The following is a 17,507-nucleotide window of genomic DNA, read 5'->3' on the forward strand; positions in this document are numbered from 1 at the left end:
GGCTCATTTTCAGTGCGGCTCACCCGGCTGCAGCGCCGCGGCCGGGCACGGCCACCGCGGCCGGGCACAGCCGCCACCGGGTCTGTCCCGCAGGCTGCCGGGCTGTGGTCCCGCTCTCCCCTGGGGCTGCAGAGCGCCGCTGGCTGCTCTGCCCTGTCCCCAGGGGAGCCATGCGCTCGGCCAGCCCTGCCTGTGCCCCTGCCTGCACCGGGCACCGGCCCACATGCTGCCTGCACGTGCTCCGGCAGGACACGCTCGGCCTCCGTTACACCGCTTGGTGCCAAACCGCACGCAGCCAGGGCAGGCTGGAACTGCGGGGTCACAATCCGACCCGGGGCCGCCATCCACCGCGGGGGCCCGTGCCGGCGGTCGCGTGCCGGGATCCGTCCGAGCTGCTGTAGTTTCTCCTGGGTTCTGTTACATTTGCTGTATTTTCATGGTTTCCTACAATAAACTGCGATGCCAGAATCCTTCAGAGCCGCCCCGTGGCAGAGGGCAGCTGCTCCGCGGGGAGCACCGGCACCGGGGGCTGCGGGGTTCTGGCCGCTCGCCGGGGTGCGGCACCCATGGCCAAGGCCGTGGTGCTGGCCCTGGCGGCGAGGCCACGGGGCAGGGCTGTCCTTTGGGCCGTGGCCAGCAGGGGCCAATCCTGCCCAGGGAAGGGCCTGGGGCAGCTGGGGCAGTGCTGACGTGGCCGGTCCCTGCCCGCGCTCTGCCCGGCCACGTGGCCGCTGCCGCCGCGTCCCTGGGTGTCCGGGTGCTCCTGGACCGGCTGCCAGCGGGGACCATCTCCCTGCTGGGCCTGGAGAAAAACCCTGATAGCATTAGTGTGGGGGTCCCAGGGGGGGGCCGGGCCAGCTCAGGGGGCTGCTGGGTGCTGGGGCATCCCCTGGGGGGGGCTGGACCCCCCCCACCCGGGTACCCACGTCCCGTGGGGCCTTGGGGAGCGGCGTGGCAGGTGGAGGAGCCACGTATGGGGCTGGGCCCCCCCCGCGCTGGCTCCCGTCCCCGGGGAACACCAGTCCCTTCCGCTCAGAGCCGTTGGGGCTGCGGCGGCTGGGCTGGGCTCCCTGCAAACAGGCGGCCCTTTGTAGGGCCCAGGCGCCCGTTTCGATTCCTGCGGGCCCTGCCCAGGGCTGGCGGGGCGCGGACGCGGCCTTGCCCAGCCCCAGGCGGCGGCGGCGGCCCCACGCAGGCACCCCACGGGCCCCTGCCGTGCCACCCCTCAGGCCTGGTTTTAGCTTTGCCCCTTCCTTCTGGCACGCGAAGGTGGGATCCGGCGGAGACCCCCAAAGCCCCCCAAAGCCCTCCCTGCGCCGAACCCCCCAGCTCCTGCCCTAATCCCCCCCCGGGGCGCACCCCGGCCCCGTGCCTGCCGGGCTGGAAACCCGCTGGGTTTGGCTCTTGCTGTTGGCAGCTCTGGCTATCGGCAAGGCACGCGGAAAACCAAAAGCAGCAGAGACACCCCCCCACCCCACCGCCAGCCTCGGGCCTTGTGTCCCCTCCTCTCGCCGGGCAGCCCCTCGCCCGCACCCCGGCATGGCCCAGGCACCTCCTGGGGTCCCCGGGCACCCGGTGCGGCCGCGTCCCCCACCCGCAGCCCACGTGCCGCGGCCGAGGCGCCCACCAGCCACATGCCGCCGGGCCAGTCGCGGGGCTGGTACCCGGCGAAGCAGCTGGCTCCGTGCCGGAGCTCACAAGGGATTTCTCTGGGGAAGATTTGTTTCCTTGTTCTTCTGCCTTTTCAGTGGTTGCCAAAGCCCTCCCAGCCCCCAGCGCGGGCCCAGCCCAAACTGGGACTGCCGGGGGGCCGCCCCTCTGGCTCAGGGCACCGCCGTCCCGAAGGCTCGTGGCCCGGCACAGCCCAGCACATGGCTCCAGGCCAGGCGGGCCAGGTCCCGCTTCGGTCCCCGGGGCCACCCCACTGCCCCTCGGCACGTCCTGCAGCCCTGCCACGCTCCCCTTCCTCCCGGCAGCCCCCAAAGCCGTTTCGGAGCTCACTCGGGGTTTGGAGGATCCCGAGCCCGGAGCAGGCAGGTGAGGGGAGCGGGACCGGCCGGGCTCGGACACGGCCGCGAGCGCACCCGTGATGCACGTCCAGCCTCCACGGCGCTCGCCGCGCCGCTTTATGGCCCCGTCGTCACCTTTAAGTTCCGCTTGTGCAGCTGCGGGAAAACCGGTTGTGGCAAATGAGATGATGTTTGCTCACGAGACAGAAACCGAGAGTGCGGGACGGGCGGGCGGGATGTGAGCAAGAGGGACGGCTTCCCGGCAGGACACGGTCACACCCGGGGGGACGCAGGGGACAGGGACACCACCCGCGCCCGGCCGACTGTACGTACAATGACAGCAAGCGAGAAACAACCCCAGCGCGAACCCCAGCTCTGCTCGGCCCGAGAAATGAGAGCGGCCCCCCCCCCCTCCTCGAGCCGATGCCACCCAGGTGGGTGACGGCCATGCCAGGGATGTCCCACCACGGAGCAGACGGGGGTCACTCCCCTAGGGAGGCACCCAGCCCCAAGGGACATCGGCGCCCGGCTGCATCCATCCTTTTATTGGGAAATGGGGTAAATATACCGCAGCCACGGACCCCGCCACCCCGCTTCCCTGACGAGCCCAGTGCCAACACCCCGTATATATATTTATATAAAATAACACCATAAAAAGAGCAATGGAACCCCCAGGGGCAAGCGAGCCCGGCCCCCCACCCACGGCACAGAGCCGAGCGAGCGCGGGGGCCGGGGGTGCAGGGGACCCTCCCTCCCGCCCCGAATCTTTCTCCAGTTCTGTCATGCGCATGAATCCAGCTGCTCCAGAACCATCCGGCTCCCGCTGTCCACGGCGAGGGGCCCGGCAGCACCGGGGGACACGGCCGGGGCTGGTGCTTCTCCCCCGGGAGCGGGGGGGCCGCGGCCACCCCATCCCCTCGGCGGCCGCCCTGCGTCCCAGCGCGTCCCTCAGAGGTTGTCGGAGCCGGCGGCAGGGCTGGTGTAGGTGAAGGTGCCGGACCCCACGCCCTTGCTGCCGGCCACCTGGGGAGGGAGCGGTGGGGAGACGTCAGAGCCGGGCTGGCGAGGGGCCGGGCTGAGCCCGGGGACTGCGGGGGAACCCCCCCCACCCTCACCATGGACACCCCGGTGCTGGGCTTGGCCAAAAAATGCATCCCCCTCTGCACGGTGCGCAGCTGCCCAAGGCCACCACAGGCACCTCGAGCCCCCACGGGCACCCCGAGCCCCCACGGGCACCCTGAGCCCCCACGGGCACCCCGCGGTGGCCCAGCTGCTGGCAGAGGAGCTGAAGCGGCCCTAGACGTGTTCTCCTCCTGCGCAACAACCCTGCCCGCCAAGAGCAAAGGTAAATATTTACCCAGGCCCCTGGTATTTGAACAGGCCGAGCTGCTCCCACGGAGCCCAGCAGCTGGATGCGGCCCCCGACGGCAGCAGGGGAGCGCAGCGCAGCGGGGGGACAGGGCTGGCCCCCCAAACCCCACGTCACTTGGGGGGAACCGTGCCCTTTGCATGTGTGGGCAGCTCCCGACACCGCAGCTCCCATTTCAGAGCCATTGGTGCAGGATACGGGGTGCGGGATACGGGAATCAGCTCCCCCACCACCCCTGCACTGCCCCGGCCTCAGCCCCAACCCCGCTCCCCGTCCACGGCAGAAGGATGCCCCGACTCCGGCAGACGCGAGGGTCCGGCTGGGACGCGGCCGAGCCTGGGAAGGGGCAGCACGGGCAGGCAGCGAGTCCCCTGCCTGCTGCCCAGGGCTGGGCAGGGGAAGCAGGTGCCCAAGGTCGCGGGGAGCTCCCCGGAGCCGGGCTGGGTCTGCCAGCACCGGCCGCGCACCCAGCGCCGCTGCTCCATCCAGGCATGAAAGTTACGCTCACCTCCAGCCGGGAGGGGACCGGCGTGGGGCGGGCTCCCAGGGCCACCCGTCCCCTGCCCCACCAGCTCCGTTAGCCATTAACCCAGCGGTCAAGGCACCTGCACCGAAGAGCGACGCCGGGCACGAGCAGCCCCGGGGACGGTGGCACTCGGCTCTCACCTGGCTGTAGGGGTTGGGCTTGCTGTTGGGTGACATGTAGCGCCCGTGGCTCTGGTACGGGGAGTACTCGGCCATGGGGTGGTAGGAGTCCTTCGTGCTGAACAGGTCCAGCTTCCCTCGGCTTTTCTGGTTGCAGGTGGTCTGGGGGGGAGAGGGAAGGGGTCAGGGGCCTGACGGCATGGGGACGGGGACGGGGACACACCAGCAGAAGGCAGGTGAGGACAGGGACGGGGACAGGGGACTCACCATCAGAAGGCAGTTGAGGATGCTCAGCAGCAGCAGGATACAGACCAGGACCAGCAGAGCAATGGCCCAGTCCGGGACCACAGGCACCGGTGCCGGGGACGTCACCTCCACAGTGCCTGAAAGAGGACCAGAGCCGTGTCCGTGCCGCAGGGCAGAGCCGTGGGGCCGACCGGGACAAACAGCCCTGAGAGACCCCCAGGACGGGGCGTGAGGGGATGAGCCCCCCTCTACAGGGTCCAATTGGTCTTCCCAGCGCTGTCCGCCACGGACACTGGGAAACTCCATTGGCTCTGCTGGCTGCAAGCCCTGAACCTGTCCCACCACCCCGGCCAGGATGCGGCGGCTCTTGCGGAGCCCCCCCGAGCACCCCCACCCTCGCGTCCCCAGCCTGAAGCTCCCGCTCACTCTGGATGCTGGTCAGCTGCAGGTCCATGACGAAGCCATTCTTATCCAGGCTCTTCCTCAGCTGCTGCTCAACGGCGTTGCCGGTGACGGTGTCATTGCCGTGCTCAAACACGAGGGTGGACTGCACCGCCACCGAGCCTTGGCTGCCCGCGAGAGGAGGCGTTAGCGCCCGGATCACCGCGCCCCGCGAGGGGCTCTGCGCCGCGCAGCCGGGACGCGCCAGCCGCTGGCCCGCTCACCTGAAACGGAGCTCGCTGCACCCCTTGTAGGTCTGCTGGCCCATGCAGCTCGCGCAGCCAAAGACGGATTGGAACTGGAACAAAGCGCGGGGGTGACGGCCGCCTCCCAGCAGCCACCCCCTCCCTGCCATCCCCTCGCTGCTCCCCCTCACGGGGCCGGCCGCGGCTGCCGAAGCGGCTGGTGGAGCCGATGCTCGGGGCGCTTTCACAGGGAGCCCCGAGGGGAGGCAGCTCCTTCCCAGCACAGACTGGGGCGGCTTTGCTTGCCCGGGGCAACCCGTGGGCAGGGCTGGGACTCACCACGGTCAAGACAGCGTGGCTCAGGCTCCTGTAGTCCTTCGACGTGGGGTCGCGCAGGCTCTCGTTGAAGCTCCTGTTGAGGATGCGGAAGGACAGCAGGACGCGGAGGAGCAACTGGGCCGTGGCTTTGCTGTGGTTGGGACCACCAGTGCTGCCCAGCACAGCCATGGGGGTCTGCCTGGGAGCCGTGCTGCCCTGGGCGGTGGCAGAGGTTTTCCACGTGGGGATGACCTGGGCGCTGCTGCTCCCGCTGCCTTTGGTGCCGGTGACGGGGATCACCGCCCCACCACCCGCGGGGGAGGTGGGAACCGCCGAGCTGCCGGCGGTTGTGTTGGTGCCGAAGGGGGGGACCCGGTCGCTGCTGTTCGTGGTGGCGTTGGCGTGGGAGACGGCAGCGCTGCTAGGGACGGGCGCTGCGGTGCTGTTGGCTGTGGCGTTGCCTGCGGAGGTGTTGCTGGATTGGACTTTTGTGATGTTGCCTGCGGTGAGGAAGACTGTGGTGTGGGAGGTTTGAGTCCCGTTGACGCTCGTGTTTTTGGAGATGGTGACGTTCGGAGCGGCGGTCGTAGGGGTGGTGGTTGTCTTGGTGGTTGTCTCCGTGGTGGTCATCTCCGTGGTGGTTGTGTCGGTCGTGGTTGTCTCCACGGTGGTCGTGTCGGTCGTGGTTGTCTCCATGGTCGTCTCTGTGGTGATTCTGTCAGCTGCGGTTGTCTCCATGATGGTCTTGTTGGCGTCCATGGCACGTGTACCTAGAGGAAGCACCAGGAGTCGGTGGCTGAGACTGCAGCGGTGCTTTGGGAAGGTTTTACACATCACGGCTCCTCGGCTGGACACCCCCCGGGCCACAAGGCACCGAGAAGCACCGTGATGTCCAGGAGCTGACCGCTGCCGGCTCCCGCTGCCCACGAGGCCAAGACCTTCGGGAACATCCCACAACTGGGCCTTGTGCTGGGCACACGCGGCACCACCGAGGGTCCACGTGGTGCCTCCTGGGTGGCTGGCACCAGCTCCGTGCCCAGCCCTGCGGATCCCCCCTGCTCCTGAGGGGACCCTGCCACGCTGGGGGGCTTAGGGACAGCCCCCCCACCCCAGTAAAACCTCCTTCGCTGCAGGTCGCTGGGCTGGGAGGGTGGGGTGCCACCCCGGCCCCGCACGGCCTGGCTACCGGCCAGCACAGGTGGCTCCTGGGCGGTTTCCCAGTGGGTGCCGCGGGAGCTGGTGGCACTGGAGGAGAGCCCGGGGTCCGGACGGCTCACCGAGACACACCTGCATACCAGCCTGGGAGCCCCGGGCGCAGCCTGCTCTGGCTGGCCCCGGCACAGCCCGGCTGCCCGATCCTTTCAGACACGGCTAAGAGGGGCCACGGCCACAGCGAGGTCCCCAGGTCCCGGCTTTGCCGGGGACAACCAGCCCTGGGGTGCTGCACGCCAGGGACCGGACCAGGAGAGATGGCGATGTCCCTGCCACCAGGGTGCCGAGGGCCACCGGCGCTGGCGTCCCCGCTCCCCGCTCAGAAAGTAGCCCAGGGGACCCCGCTCCCGTCCCCCTGCCCCATTACCTCCCCGCTCGCCCGGGTCCCAGCCCGGCTCCCTCCGGCTCGGGGTCCCACCGGCCCCAACCCCTCACCTGCGCCCAGCACCAGCAGCAGCAGAAGGGCAGTGAACGCCATGGGGCTCGTCCCGGGGGGTCCCAGCGCCTCTCGGGGCTCTGCGGCGGCTGCTCTCCCGTTAGCCGGCGGCACGCTCCGTGATCCGGGGATCAGGAACTGGCGGCTCGGCAGCGGCGGGAGCTTTATAGAGCACCTGGAGCAGGTGGCGAGGCCCCACCCCGCCGCTGGCCCCGGGGAGGGGGGGTCCCTCCACCCCGCTTGACGCAGGGCACGGGGGTGCCGCCTCGCTGGTGGGGCCCCCATGGCATCCTCCCCCCCGCGCCGTGGGGGGACGCAGCCTCAGGTGGGGGCACGGGGAAGGGGCAGCAGCTGGGTGTCCCTGGGGAGGGGGGAGGGGAGCCACAGCCCCCAGGACCTGGTGGGGAGCACGGGGGCATGGAGCCCCCCAGCGCCTCGCTTGGGGGGAGCCTCATCCTCCGGCTCAGCCCGGGGTTAATCATTACCGGCCGGCCACTGCCTCGCCCTACGCTCAAATAAACACCGGTGATCCCCCCCCGAAATGCTTACGCAGGTGGGGCCCAGGGCCCCATAAAATCCCAGTACCTCCCAGTAACCTCCCCGCCAGGTCCCAGGGCCCCCCCCGGGCACGAGAGCCCCAGCGGGCGCAAGACCCCCTTCCCACTCAGGATGTGGCCCCTGGCCCAGGCTGACGGCCAGTGCCAAGCCGGATGCCGATGCTCCAGCCCCGAGGTACCCGGTGCCGCCCGTGCCAGGGCGCGGAGCCCCCGTCCTCCCCGGTGACACGGGCTCCTGGCACGGCCGGACCACACCGGCCTTTCTGGTCCAGGCAGGGCCCTGGTCGCGGCGAGGGCTTGGCGGGGGCCCCCCGAGGCCGGTACCCTGCCCAGCCCCGCGGGGAGCTGAACCGCCAGCCCAGCCGCGCCGGGGGGGACCCGAGGCGTGGGTGCAAAGGGGGCAGAGAGGAGGGGACCCCCCTTGTGCTGCAGTAACAGCGGGGCAGGGACGGGCGGCCTGGGCGTCAGCGCTGGTGCGATGGGACCCAGCTGCGCCCCGTCCCCCGATGGGGTCCGCAGCCTTGGTGCCAGGCAAGGGGAACGCGGGCAGGGCGCGGGCAGGGGACAGGCAGGGGACAGGCAGCCAAGCTCTGGGGGAACACGACCTCCCCGAAACCCCTCAGCCGTGGGGAAGGGCAGCTCCCGCACAGCGATGCTGGCTCCCACCGCCCTCGCCCGGGTGGCCGCGCCCTCCCGCTCCACCACCGCCTCCTTCTGCCCCCCCGCGGCAGGGACACGCTGCGTGGGGGGCGGCTGAGGGAACGGAAGGGACCGGACACGCAGAGCCCCGTCCCCTCGAGGCACCCCAGCACCCCCGCTCCCGCGGCCCCCGGGCAGCAGCCCCGGGCCCCACGCGTGTCCGAGGGGGGAGCGGGGGACCCGGGGGGGCCCCGTTCCCGCCACGCCCGGCGGCGCTGGAACTGCGGCGCCCCCTGGCGGCGCGGCGCGGCGCCGCGCAACGCTCGCCTCGCGCCCTAGCTCCGCCGAGCGGCACCGGTACCGGTACCGGTACCGGGGTGCCGCGGACGCCCCGCGGGGGTGGCAGGAGCCCCACGCCGCCGTGCACACCCACCCCCCCCCGCGGAGAGCGGGCGGGACGGGAAGCGCTCGGTACCGATTTCACCTGCCCCGGCCCCGCACAGGTGCGCGCAGCGACCGCCGTGATGCCCCGCCACCCCCCGCCCCGGGGCGGGAACGGGCAGCCGACACCGCTCGCACCGGTACCGGCGGGGCCGCCCCGCGGCCGCCGCGTTGCCCTTTTAAGAGGGGGGCCCGGGGCTCCCGTGCCCATTGTCCCCGCCGCCGCCGCCGCCGCGGGGGGGGGGGGGGCCGGGCCGGTGCCGGTGCCGGGCGCTCCGGGGCGGGGCGGGAGGAGGGGGGGGGTGTGCACATTCCGCCGCGTTGCCGGGACAGCCGTCGCCATGGCGACCGGGCACTGCCGCCGGGGCTCGGCGCGCGCCGCGCAGTTCCCACGGAGCGGCCCGAGCGGCGGCGGCGGCGGCTCCGCTCCCTCCGGGGCGGCGGGAGGGACGGGATGCGGTGCAGTGTTGTGCTCTCGCCTACCAATATTGCACTCGTCCCGGCCTCCCGCCGCCACGGGCTCCGCCGGTGGGACCGGCCGAGCACCGGGCTCACCCCCGCGACGAGCACCGGGATGGACGGCGAGGGACGGGACCGGGAGCACGGGGGGGGGGGGGGAGGGGGCAGTGCCCGCCCGGGGCAGCGGGACCCCCCCAGGAACCGGGCGCGCAGGCTAGAAAACACTCAAAACTTTATGGCCAGACTTCGGGCAGGGACCGCAGCAGGCAGCGCGCGGGGCAGGCAGCGCCCGGGGCGGGGCGGGGCGGGGGGGGGGGGGGCAGCCCCGCCACCCGCGGGGCCCCGCTAGCCCCGCTGCCGGCCGCCCCCGCCGGTACCGGCAGTGCAAAGTCCGCGGGGGGCCGGGAGCGGGGCCCGGGCGGGAGGGGCTGCGGGGCCCGGGGCGCCCCTGGGTGCCGCTGGCGGGGGGGGCCCGGCCCGGGCGCGGCCGCTCACTCGCGTCCCTCCAGCAGGAACCGGCGGAAGGGCTCGAAGTCGGCGGGGATGGTGTCTGCGGGGCGGGAGCGGCGGGGGGGGCGTCAGGAACCGGGGGGGGGCAAGCCCCGGTAAAGCGGGAGCCCCCCCCAGCCCCCGGAGCGACCGCCGCAGCAGGGCCGAGGGAGGAGATGCTCTGCGAGCTCTCGGTCCCCGCCCCGGTGCGGCGGGGCCCCGGTGTCGCCGGGGGGGGGTTGGGGGGCCCCGTGCTCACCGTTGCAGCGGTACTGCAGGTTGGACCAGATGATGTTCTCCTGGGAGAAGCAGAAGACCCCCAGCCGCCCCCCGCGCATGGTGGTGTCGATGATCACCCCGGAGTCGGCCACCAGCTGCGGGCCCTCGTACAGCCGCACCCTGCGGGGGGAACGGCCCGGGCCGGCCGGTCAGCGGGGCACCGGGACCCCCCCGGGACCCCCCCGGGACCCCCCCGGGCATCCCGACCCGGGGCTGGGGTGGGGAGCGGGGGCACCGGGCCGGGGCAGCCCAGGCTGGGACCGGGGGCATCCCGCCCCGGGGTGGGATGGAGGCACCGGGCCGGGGCCCCCCGCCGGGGCCGGGATGGAGCCCCCCCCCCCGCGCCGCCCCCGCCCCGGCCCCGCCGCCTTTGTCGGGCGCTTTGCATGTGAAAGGCGCCGGCGGCCGGCGGGGTCGCCATGGCGACGGGACAATGGCCGCGGGGGCCCGGCGGGGCGAACGGGCCCGGCCCGCGGAGCGCCCCCCCCCCCGCGGCGGCCGCCCCGACGGGATCCTTAAAGGGGAAACGCGCCCGCGGGCCCACCGGGACAGGACCCCTCCCCACGGCTGGACCACACCGGGGCTGGAGCCCCCTTCCCCGGGCCGGCATCCCCTCGCCGGTGTGGTCCCACCGGGACAGGACCCCTCCCCACAGCTGGACCACACCGGGGCTGGACCCCCTCCCAACGGCCAGCATCCTCCTCACCATGGTGGCCCCACTGAGGGAGACCCCAGTCCCAATGGCCACCCCACTGGTGTGGTCCCACCGGGGCTGGACCCCACCCCACAGCCACCATCCTCCCCACCAGGGTGGCCCCATCAAAGGGGACCCCCTCCCAATGGCCACCATCCTCCCCACCAGGGTAGCCCCATCGAAGGGTAGCCCCATCGAAGGGGACCCCCTCCCAACGGCCAGTATACCCCACTGGTGTTGTCCCACCAGGGCTGGACCCCTCCCCACAGCCAACATCCCTTCACCGCTGTGGTCCCACCGGGGCTGGACCACCTCCCACCAGCCAGCATCCTCCCCCTACGCCGTGGCCAGAGCAGCCCCCAGCCCAGCAGCCTCCGTGGCCACCCTGCGGCCGGCCCCCGCTCACCTGATGTAGCCCACCTGGGGCCTGTGCGCCAGCTGCCAGCGGTAGGATGTCTTGTCCCGCCAGCCCACGTTGCGTGGGTCCTTCCAGAGCAGGCGGACGTGGTCGGGCGTGTGGCCCGTGTGCCACAGCGCGTTGCGCAGGTGCTCGCCAGGGCCCGTCGAGGACTTCACTGCCTGCAGGTGCACGGGGCGTCGGGGGGGGGACGCGGCCAGGGGGGGCCGACCCAGCCCGCGGGGCGGCCAGCACCCACCTTGAGCTGCAGCCCTGGCTCTGCCACGGCGCGGAAGGGGGTGGCCTGCCAGTACGTCTGCTCCGTTTGCTTCCACATCACCACGTAGAAGCTGGCGCTGTCCTGATAGCTGAAGATGAAGCCGGCGTAGTCGTCGTCGGTGACAGTGTTGACGTGGAAGGTACCCTCGAAGTCCACCCCGTTGAAGGCCGTGTAGCCTACGGGCAGGCAAACGCTGCAAAGAGCCCTCTCCCCCGGCGCGGGACCCTGCACCCCGCCTCCCTCAGCCCACCCTTCACCCCTCCGCGGGGCAAAGACCCAGCCCTCACCCCCCAGCGCAAGGGGGCAGGAGCAGGGGGGCTGCCCCACGGGGTCTGCAGGTGGCAGAAGATCCCTTACCAACAGCCAAGCCCGGGTCACTGTTCATGGTCTGCACGATCTCCATGCCCTGGGGGGGGACAGCGGGGTGAGGGGCGTCTCCAGCAGCCCCGGGGACCTCCTGGTCCCCCCTCTGCTCCCACCCCGGCAGCGCAGCCCCCAGAAACACGGGGGGCAGCACCCACACCTGGTTGAGGACAACCCAGTTGGGATCGATCTGGGCGTCCCCCTCGGGGTCGAGGATGACGGTCTGGTAGGCACGGAAGTCGGTCAGCGTCACCTCAGCGCTTTCGGGACACACGTCCAGCTGGTCCACCACCGTGTCGTTGTCGAAGTCCTCCTCGCACACGTCGCCCACGCCGTTCCCTGGGGACGCGCACGTCGGTCAGGGCCGGGCTCAGCCCGGGCAGCTCTGCCTCCTCCCGCCCGCCCCGCGCTCACCGTCCGAGTCCTTCTGGTTGGGGTTGGGGATGAGGCGGCAGTTGTCTGGGCCAGGCGCCACGTAGTCAGGGATGCCATCGTTGTCGTCGTCGTTGTCACAGTCATCCCCCAGCCCGTCGTTGTCCGAGTCCAGCTGGGAGCTGTTGGGGATCTCAGCGCAGTTGTCCTTGGTGTCCTGATGCCCGTCCCCATCGCTGGGAGCAAGCACGGGGTCAGAGCAGCGCCACAAACCGGGGATCCGGCACCGCATCCCAGCACCCTTGCCAACCCCCAAAACCCCATCGTCCCCTCTCCCGGAGCCCCGAGCCGGGCACTCGGCTCTGCCCCCAGGGATGGGACGCGATGGGACGGGGAGGTGACCCCGCAGCAGCGCACTCCCTACCTGTCCTCGTTGGTGTCACAGATGTCTCCTACCAGGTCGCTGTCCATATCTGTCTGGAGGAGACCGGAGCCCTAGTTCAGCGGACACCCCGGGGCTGCAGGAGGACCCCCCTGATGCCCGCTGGGCAGGGTCCTGCACGCCCCAGGCCCCCCGCGCTGCCTGGCCCCGGCCATACCTGAGTGGGGTTGCTCATTTCAGGACAACTGTCACAAGCGTCCCCGACGCCGTCCTCGTCCCGGTCCGTCTGCAGAGGGTTGGGCACCTTGGGGCAGTTATCCAGCATGTTGGGAATCCCTGCAAGGACAGCGCGGGGTGGATGCCCTCGCCCCCCCAGCCTGGCGTGACAGCGGCCCCGCTCTGCGAGCGGCCCCCGGCCCCAGCCCCGCAAGGGCAGGCCGGGGCTCCGAGAGCCGCTCACCGTCCCCATCGATGTCGTTATCGCAAGCGTCCCCCTCGCCGTTGCTGTCTGTGTCCCGCTGGTCGTTATTGGGCACATTGGGGCAGTTGTCGCAGGCGTCCCCGAAGGAGTCGGTGTCCGAGTTCTGCTGGTCCTTGTTGGGGAAGAGCCGGCAGTTGTCCTGCGGGGAAGAGGGCAGGGATGGCCACAGTCCCACACGGGCCAGGGCAGGAGGCCATCTCCTCCAGCACGCCAACTGGGACCACCCCAGAGCCTGCTGGTCCCCAGAAGCAGCGTCTGGAGGACGTCAGCACCAAGCCAAAGGGAGAAGCCCTTTGCCAAGCACGGCCCCCAGAGCCACAGGCACGTCCCGCCCGCTCAGCACAGCCACCTCCACGTTCTTGATGCCATCGCCGTCGGCGTCATCGTCACACTGGTCCCCAATGCCATCGTTGTCGGCATCCTCCTGCCCCGAATTCGGCGTCAGGCGGCAGTTGTCCTGCGGGCACAGGCAGCGTTAACGACGGGGAAGAGACGAGGTCTGAAGCACAGCCCTGCCGCGGGCTCCCCGAGCCCCGTCCCCGAGGACGCTGCCCTCCCTCCGCGGGACACCCACCTGCCTGCAGTGCTTGTTATTGTCGATGCAGGGCAGGGGCTCGTCCGGGTAGCCGTCGAGGTCCGTGTCTTGCCCGCATACGTTGCCGTTGCCAGCCCAGCCCACGTTGCACTGAAAAAAGAAGAAATCAGGGGCTGGGAAGCGGGGAAGGGCCCTGGCAGCACCAAGGGCTGCCCGTGCCGATACCCCCTGCGCCCCTCCGCTTCGCCGTCCCCCCACTCACCGCACAGGAAATTTCACCGTTCCTCTCGAACACGCAGAAGCCGTTGATGTCGCAGGGGTTGGAGGTGGGAATGCTGCAGGACCTCTGCGGGACGCAGCCGGACGTTTGATTCCCCACAAAACCGGACTTGCAGGGACCGCACTTGTAGGAGCCCTGGGAGGGAGAGGGCAGGGGCAGGATTAGGGGAGCAGAGCGGCCCCGGGGGCCAGGCAGGGGAGCGGGGCAGCTCTGCTCACCAGCGTGTTGGTGCAGATGGAGTTGGGGTCGCAGCCCCCGTTGTTCCCATCGTTGCATTCATCAATATCCGTGCAAACCTGCGAGCAGCGCGGGAGGAACCGTCGCAGACCTTTCCCTGCCTGCATCCCCGCAGCCCGGAGTGCCCACAGGGACCCGGCCGAGTCCCGTGGCACCGCGCTCACCTGCTTGCTGGCCCTGGCGTAGTCAGCCCCCACGCCAGAGACGGTGTTGCCCCGATAACCGCGGGGACAGGGCTCGCAGCGAAAGCCGGGGGCCGTGTTGATGCACTTGGAGCCGGGGAAGCAGGGGTTGGCATGAGCGCACTGCAGCACGGGGAGAGAGAAAGGCTTCACCCTCAGGCACGGCATCCTGCACGCCCCAGGGCATCCCGGCGTTCCCGGCTTGAGGATGCACCCGGAGAGGGGAAGCATTGTCTGCCCACGCTGCTGTGGCGGCGCTGGGGCTCAGGCGTCGCCCGCTGACCCGCCCCAGGCACGTGCCCACCTCGTCGATGTCAGCGCAGTGCGTGCCGTTGCCCTCCAGCCCCGGCGGGCAGGGCCCGCAGCGGTACCCGGGGTACTCGTATGTCTCCATGCAGTCCACGCCGCTGAAGCAGGGGTTGGGGTTGCAACGGGACCGGTGCTCGTGGAAGCCTGAGAAAAGGAGGGCCGGGCAGGGGGTGAGACGGGGCGGCCCTTCGCCCGCTGCGGTGGGAGCAGAGCCCGGCCAGCACTCACCGCAGACCTGGCACTCCATGATGGTGTTGCGGATCAGCGACATCTCCTTCACCTGCGAGGCAGCAGAGCGCGGAGCGTCAGGGGGATGCAGCGGACGGGCTGGCACCCTCCTCTTGGGCAAACCCGGCCCGGGGAGAGCCGATACCACCCCGCCGCCTCACCTGGTCCCTAATGTCTTCCCGCAGGTCGGTCAGGACCTGGTTGAAGAGGGTGAGCTGCGTGACCAGCGCCTTGGTCTGCTCGCCTGCCAGGAGCAGAAAGGACAAGGTCAGCCCCAGCACAGACTGGGGACTGCTTTGCTCCCCGGCACTGAACCGGGAGGCCAAGACAGCCAACGGCCCTTCCTCCTCCTCCCTGGTCCACACAGGACCCCTTCCCACGTAGCACGGCCCGTGCCCTCTGATCCGCCCCGTCCTGGGGCCCCGCAGGCACTCGGGGCACTGGGACAGGCTGCGGGGGGGGTTCTGCCTCCGTGGAGCCCCAAACGTCGCCGTTGCCCTCACGTCAGGGAAAGGGGGAAGCAGAGCGGGGCCTTACCCAGGATGGACGCCAGCACGCTTGTCACTGCAAGGAGAGAGATGAACTATTACCCAATGCCGCCATCAAAGCCCCGCGGCGTCACCTTGCGCGGTCGCTCCCGGTCAGCACGTGCCCGGCGCAGGAGCTCCCACCTGCGTGGGGACGCCCGGACCGGGAGAGGCAGGAGCACCCCTCTGTGCGGCGTGCGCCGTCACCTCCCGCCCCCGCGTGCCACAGCGCGTAGCACGTGTGGGTGACCCCGTAAGCCCTCCGCGCTGCCCCTGCTCGACGCGGGGCGCGGACGTGCCGTTACCTGCACTGTGAATGGACTCGTCTCCCTGGAAAGGGCACTCGCTCAGGGCTCCGACGCGGCTCATTGACCCTCCCAGGATCAGCTTCATCGACTCCACGAACCCCTGATGCGCGAGGGCAGACGCGGTCAGCCGCGGGAGGCTCTGCCTGTCCCCGAAGGCGCGGAGGGGGCAGATCTCGGCCCCCCGGGGGGTCCCGGCACTCACCTGCATCCTCTGGTAGGCCTTCTGCCCTGTGCGCACCTCGATGGACTCCACCTCCGCCAGCGGGATCTCCGACAGCTCGGGCAGCCCCACGCTGGAGTCCATCTGCTTGCAGTCGACGTAGAGCTCGACGCTCAGCATGTCCCCGCGCAGCCCGCTCAGGCGCACGATGACGGTGTGGCTCTGCCCGTCCGCCACGTGCGCGTGCTGCAGGTTGACCGAGTGCAGCTTGTTGTCTTCCCGCAGGTAACGCACCAGGACTGTGGAGGAGCGGGAAGGGGCCGTCAGCTCTCGCCCCCCCCCCCCAACACCGGCAGCCCCCCGACCCGCGTCCATCCCGCCGCTCTCCCCAGCGGGCCCCGCGGACGGCAGGAACACGGTCTCCGTTTCTCGACGAGCATCGCGGCAAGAGCGGGGCCAGCGCGGCCCCGCGCAGCGGGCACCCACCTTTGTTGATTTTCCCCACCACGGAGACCTCCAGCCACCTCGTGTTGTCCTTCTTGGAGTAGAGGCCGAAGAGGGTCCCCCCCTGCTTGGGTGGCAGGCGGAAGGTGGAGAGGAGGTAAACGTCGTTAACGGTCAGGAGCTCCATCCGGATCTTGTGCGTTATGCTGGCCATCTGCCGGGCCTCGCTCACCATCAGCAGGTCGATGACTGCGGGAGCCGAGCACCGGGGTCGCATCCTGCCCGACAGCCGTAGCTCCGGCCGCAGGAGCACGGGGATGCCCGGTGTGGGGCACCGCGGCCCGGGCCGCTGCAAGCCCGGTCAGACCGAGGGGATGGGGACCGGGGGGGTCCCGGGGAGGGTCCGGGGAAGCCCCGGGGGCTCCGGGCCCCACCCAGCCCCGGCCCCGGCCCCGCGCGGTGGCGCTCCAGGACCGGCAGCGCCGCGCCCGCAACCGCCGAGAGCGACCCGCGGAGCCCCCGCCACCGGCGGGACCGGCGGCCCAGGGGGGGTCCCCGGCCCGGAGCTCGCCCGCTCTCCCCGCTCTGCAACGGGGGCGACTGAGCAGCCGGGGCGGGCAGGGCCGGGCCAGGCGGCCCGGGGGATGGCGAGCGGAACGGGGACGCCGCTCGCCTGGGGCTGCGGGGGCAGCGCGGAGCCCCCCCCAGGCCCGGCCCCGGCGGAGCAGCGACCGCGGCCGCCCCGCCAAGGCGCAGCGGGACCGGGAGCCCCTGGAGGGACCGCCCGGCCCTGGGCCCCGGCCCCGGGGGCTCCGGGGAAGCACGGAGAGCCCGGTCCCGCCGCCGCTCGGCTGCCCGCCCGCTCCGTGCAACCGCACCGGGCAGACCGGGAGCAGCCCCGGCTGCGGGGCGAGCCCCAGCCGCGCACCGCGGCCCCGGGAGCCCCCGCTGCCCCGAGCCGGCCCCGGGACCGGCGGCTCCCTGCCCCGAGCTGCCCCCGGGCAGAGCCGGTCCCGGGGGGGTACCGGCGGCCGCACCGCGCTCCGGGGATGAATGTCCGTCTGTCCCCCGCTGCCAGACCTCCCAGGGCGAGCAGAGCCGCTGTCAGCCGCCCCGGGCCGGGGAGCGGAGCCGGGGAGCGGAGCCGGGGAGCGGGACCGGGGAGCGGGACCGGGGGGGGTCCAGCCGCCGCCCCCCGGGCTGGCAGCGGGCCGGGCGCCCCGTCGGGGCCGCCGCCCCGGGGCCCGGTCCGGCAGCAGCCTTACCTTGCAACCCGTGGCGAACGGCGCCGGCGGCGCCCAGCAGGAGCAGCGCCAGCAGCGCGGCCAGCGCCGGGCCCCCCGCGGCCGCCGGTGCCCCCATGCCGCCGGTACCGCCGGTGCGGAGCGGAGCGCGGCGGGGCGGGGTGGTGCGAACGGGGAGGGGCCGGAGCTGCCGGCGAGGAGGAAACAAAGAGCCGTCAATCACGGGAGCGCATCCCGGGGACCCCGGCGGGTGCTCGGGCCACGGCGGCCCGGCCGCAGCCCCACCGGCGGAGCGGGAGCGGGGCGGGCCCGGGGCTGCGGGAGCGCCCCCCCCCCCCCCGGCCTGGCGCTGCCCGCCC

At 72.0% G+C, this 17,507-nt stretch overlaps 2 protein-coding genes across 3 annotated transcripts; both read right to left on the minus strand.

Moving 5' to 3' along the window:
- Window positions 1–2,643: 2,643 nt before the first annotated feature.
- Window positions 2,644–7,065, minus strand: MUC1 (mucin 1, cell surface associated). The gene is made up of 7 exons (XM_087772206.1): window positions 6,861–7,065; window positions 5,235–5,983; window positions 4,935–5,008; window positions 4,696–4,838; window positions 4,291–4,406; window positions 4,045–4,185; window positions 2,644–3,032 (listed from the first exon to the last, which is right to left on the minus strand). The coding sequence occupies exons 1-7, from the start codon at window positions 6,901–6,903 to the stop codon at window positions 2,958–2,960; spliced, it is 1,341 nt and encodes a 446-aa protein (XP_087628332.1). The 5' UTR covers window positions 6,904–7,065; the 3' UTR covers window positions 2,644–2,957.
- Window positions 7,066–9,347: 2,282 nt separating this feature from the next.
- Window positions 9,348–17,342, minus strand: THBS3 (thrombospondin 3). Of its 2 annotated transcripts, XM_087771927.1 has the most exons (23): window positions 17,170–17,341; window positions 15,947–16,153; window positions 15,503–15,759; window positions 15,298–15,400; window positions 15,003–15,029; window positions 14,627–14,709; window positions 14,466–14,517; window positions 14,233–14,381; window positions 13,911–14,051; window positions 13,728–13,805; window positions 13,492–13,644; window positions 13,269–13,379; window positions 13,044–13,151; window positions 12,674–12,833; window positions 12,431–12,549; window positions 12,256–12,308; window positions 11,874–12,067; window positions 11,620–11,798; window positions 11,454–11,502; window positions 11,076–11,272; window positions 10,826–10,998; window positions 9,706–9,845; window positions 9,348–9,507 (listed from the first exon to the last, which is right to left on the minus strand). In XM_087771927.1, the coding sequence occupies exons 1-23, from the start codon at window positions 17,264–17,266 to the stop codon at window positions 9,449–9,451; spliced, it is 2,889 nt and encodes a 962-aa protein (XP_087628053.1). In that variant the 5' UTR covers window positions 17,267–17,341; the 3' UTR covers window positions 9,348–9,448. The 2 variants fall into 2 exon arrangements, with proteins under 2 accessions (XP_087628053.1, XP_087628052.1); XM_087771926.1 differs by having other exon boundaries at window positions 14,233–14,517; window positions 17,170–17,342.
- Window positions 17,343–17,507: the final 165 nt, after the last annotated feature.

This window comes from Nipponia nippon, unplaced genomic scaffold (genome assembly GCF_047370975.1).
Source record: "Nipponia nippon isolate SJK-2023a ecotype South Korea unplaced genomic scaffold, ASM4737097v1 scaffold_36, whole genome shotgun sequence".
NCBI lineage: Eukaryota > Metazoa > Chordata > Aves > Pelecaniformes > Threskiornithidae > Nipponia > Nipponia nippon.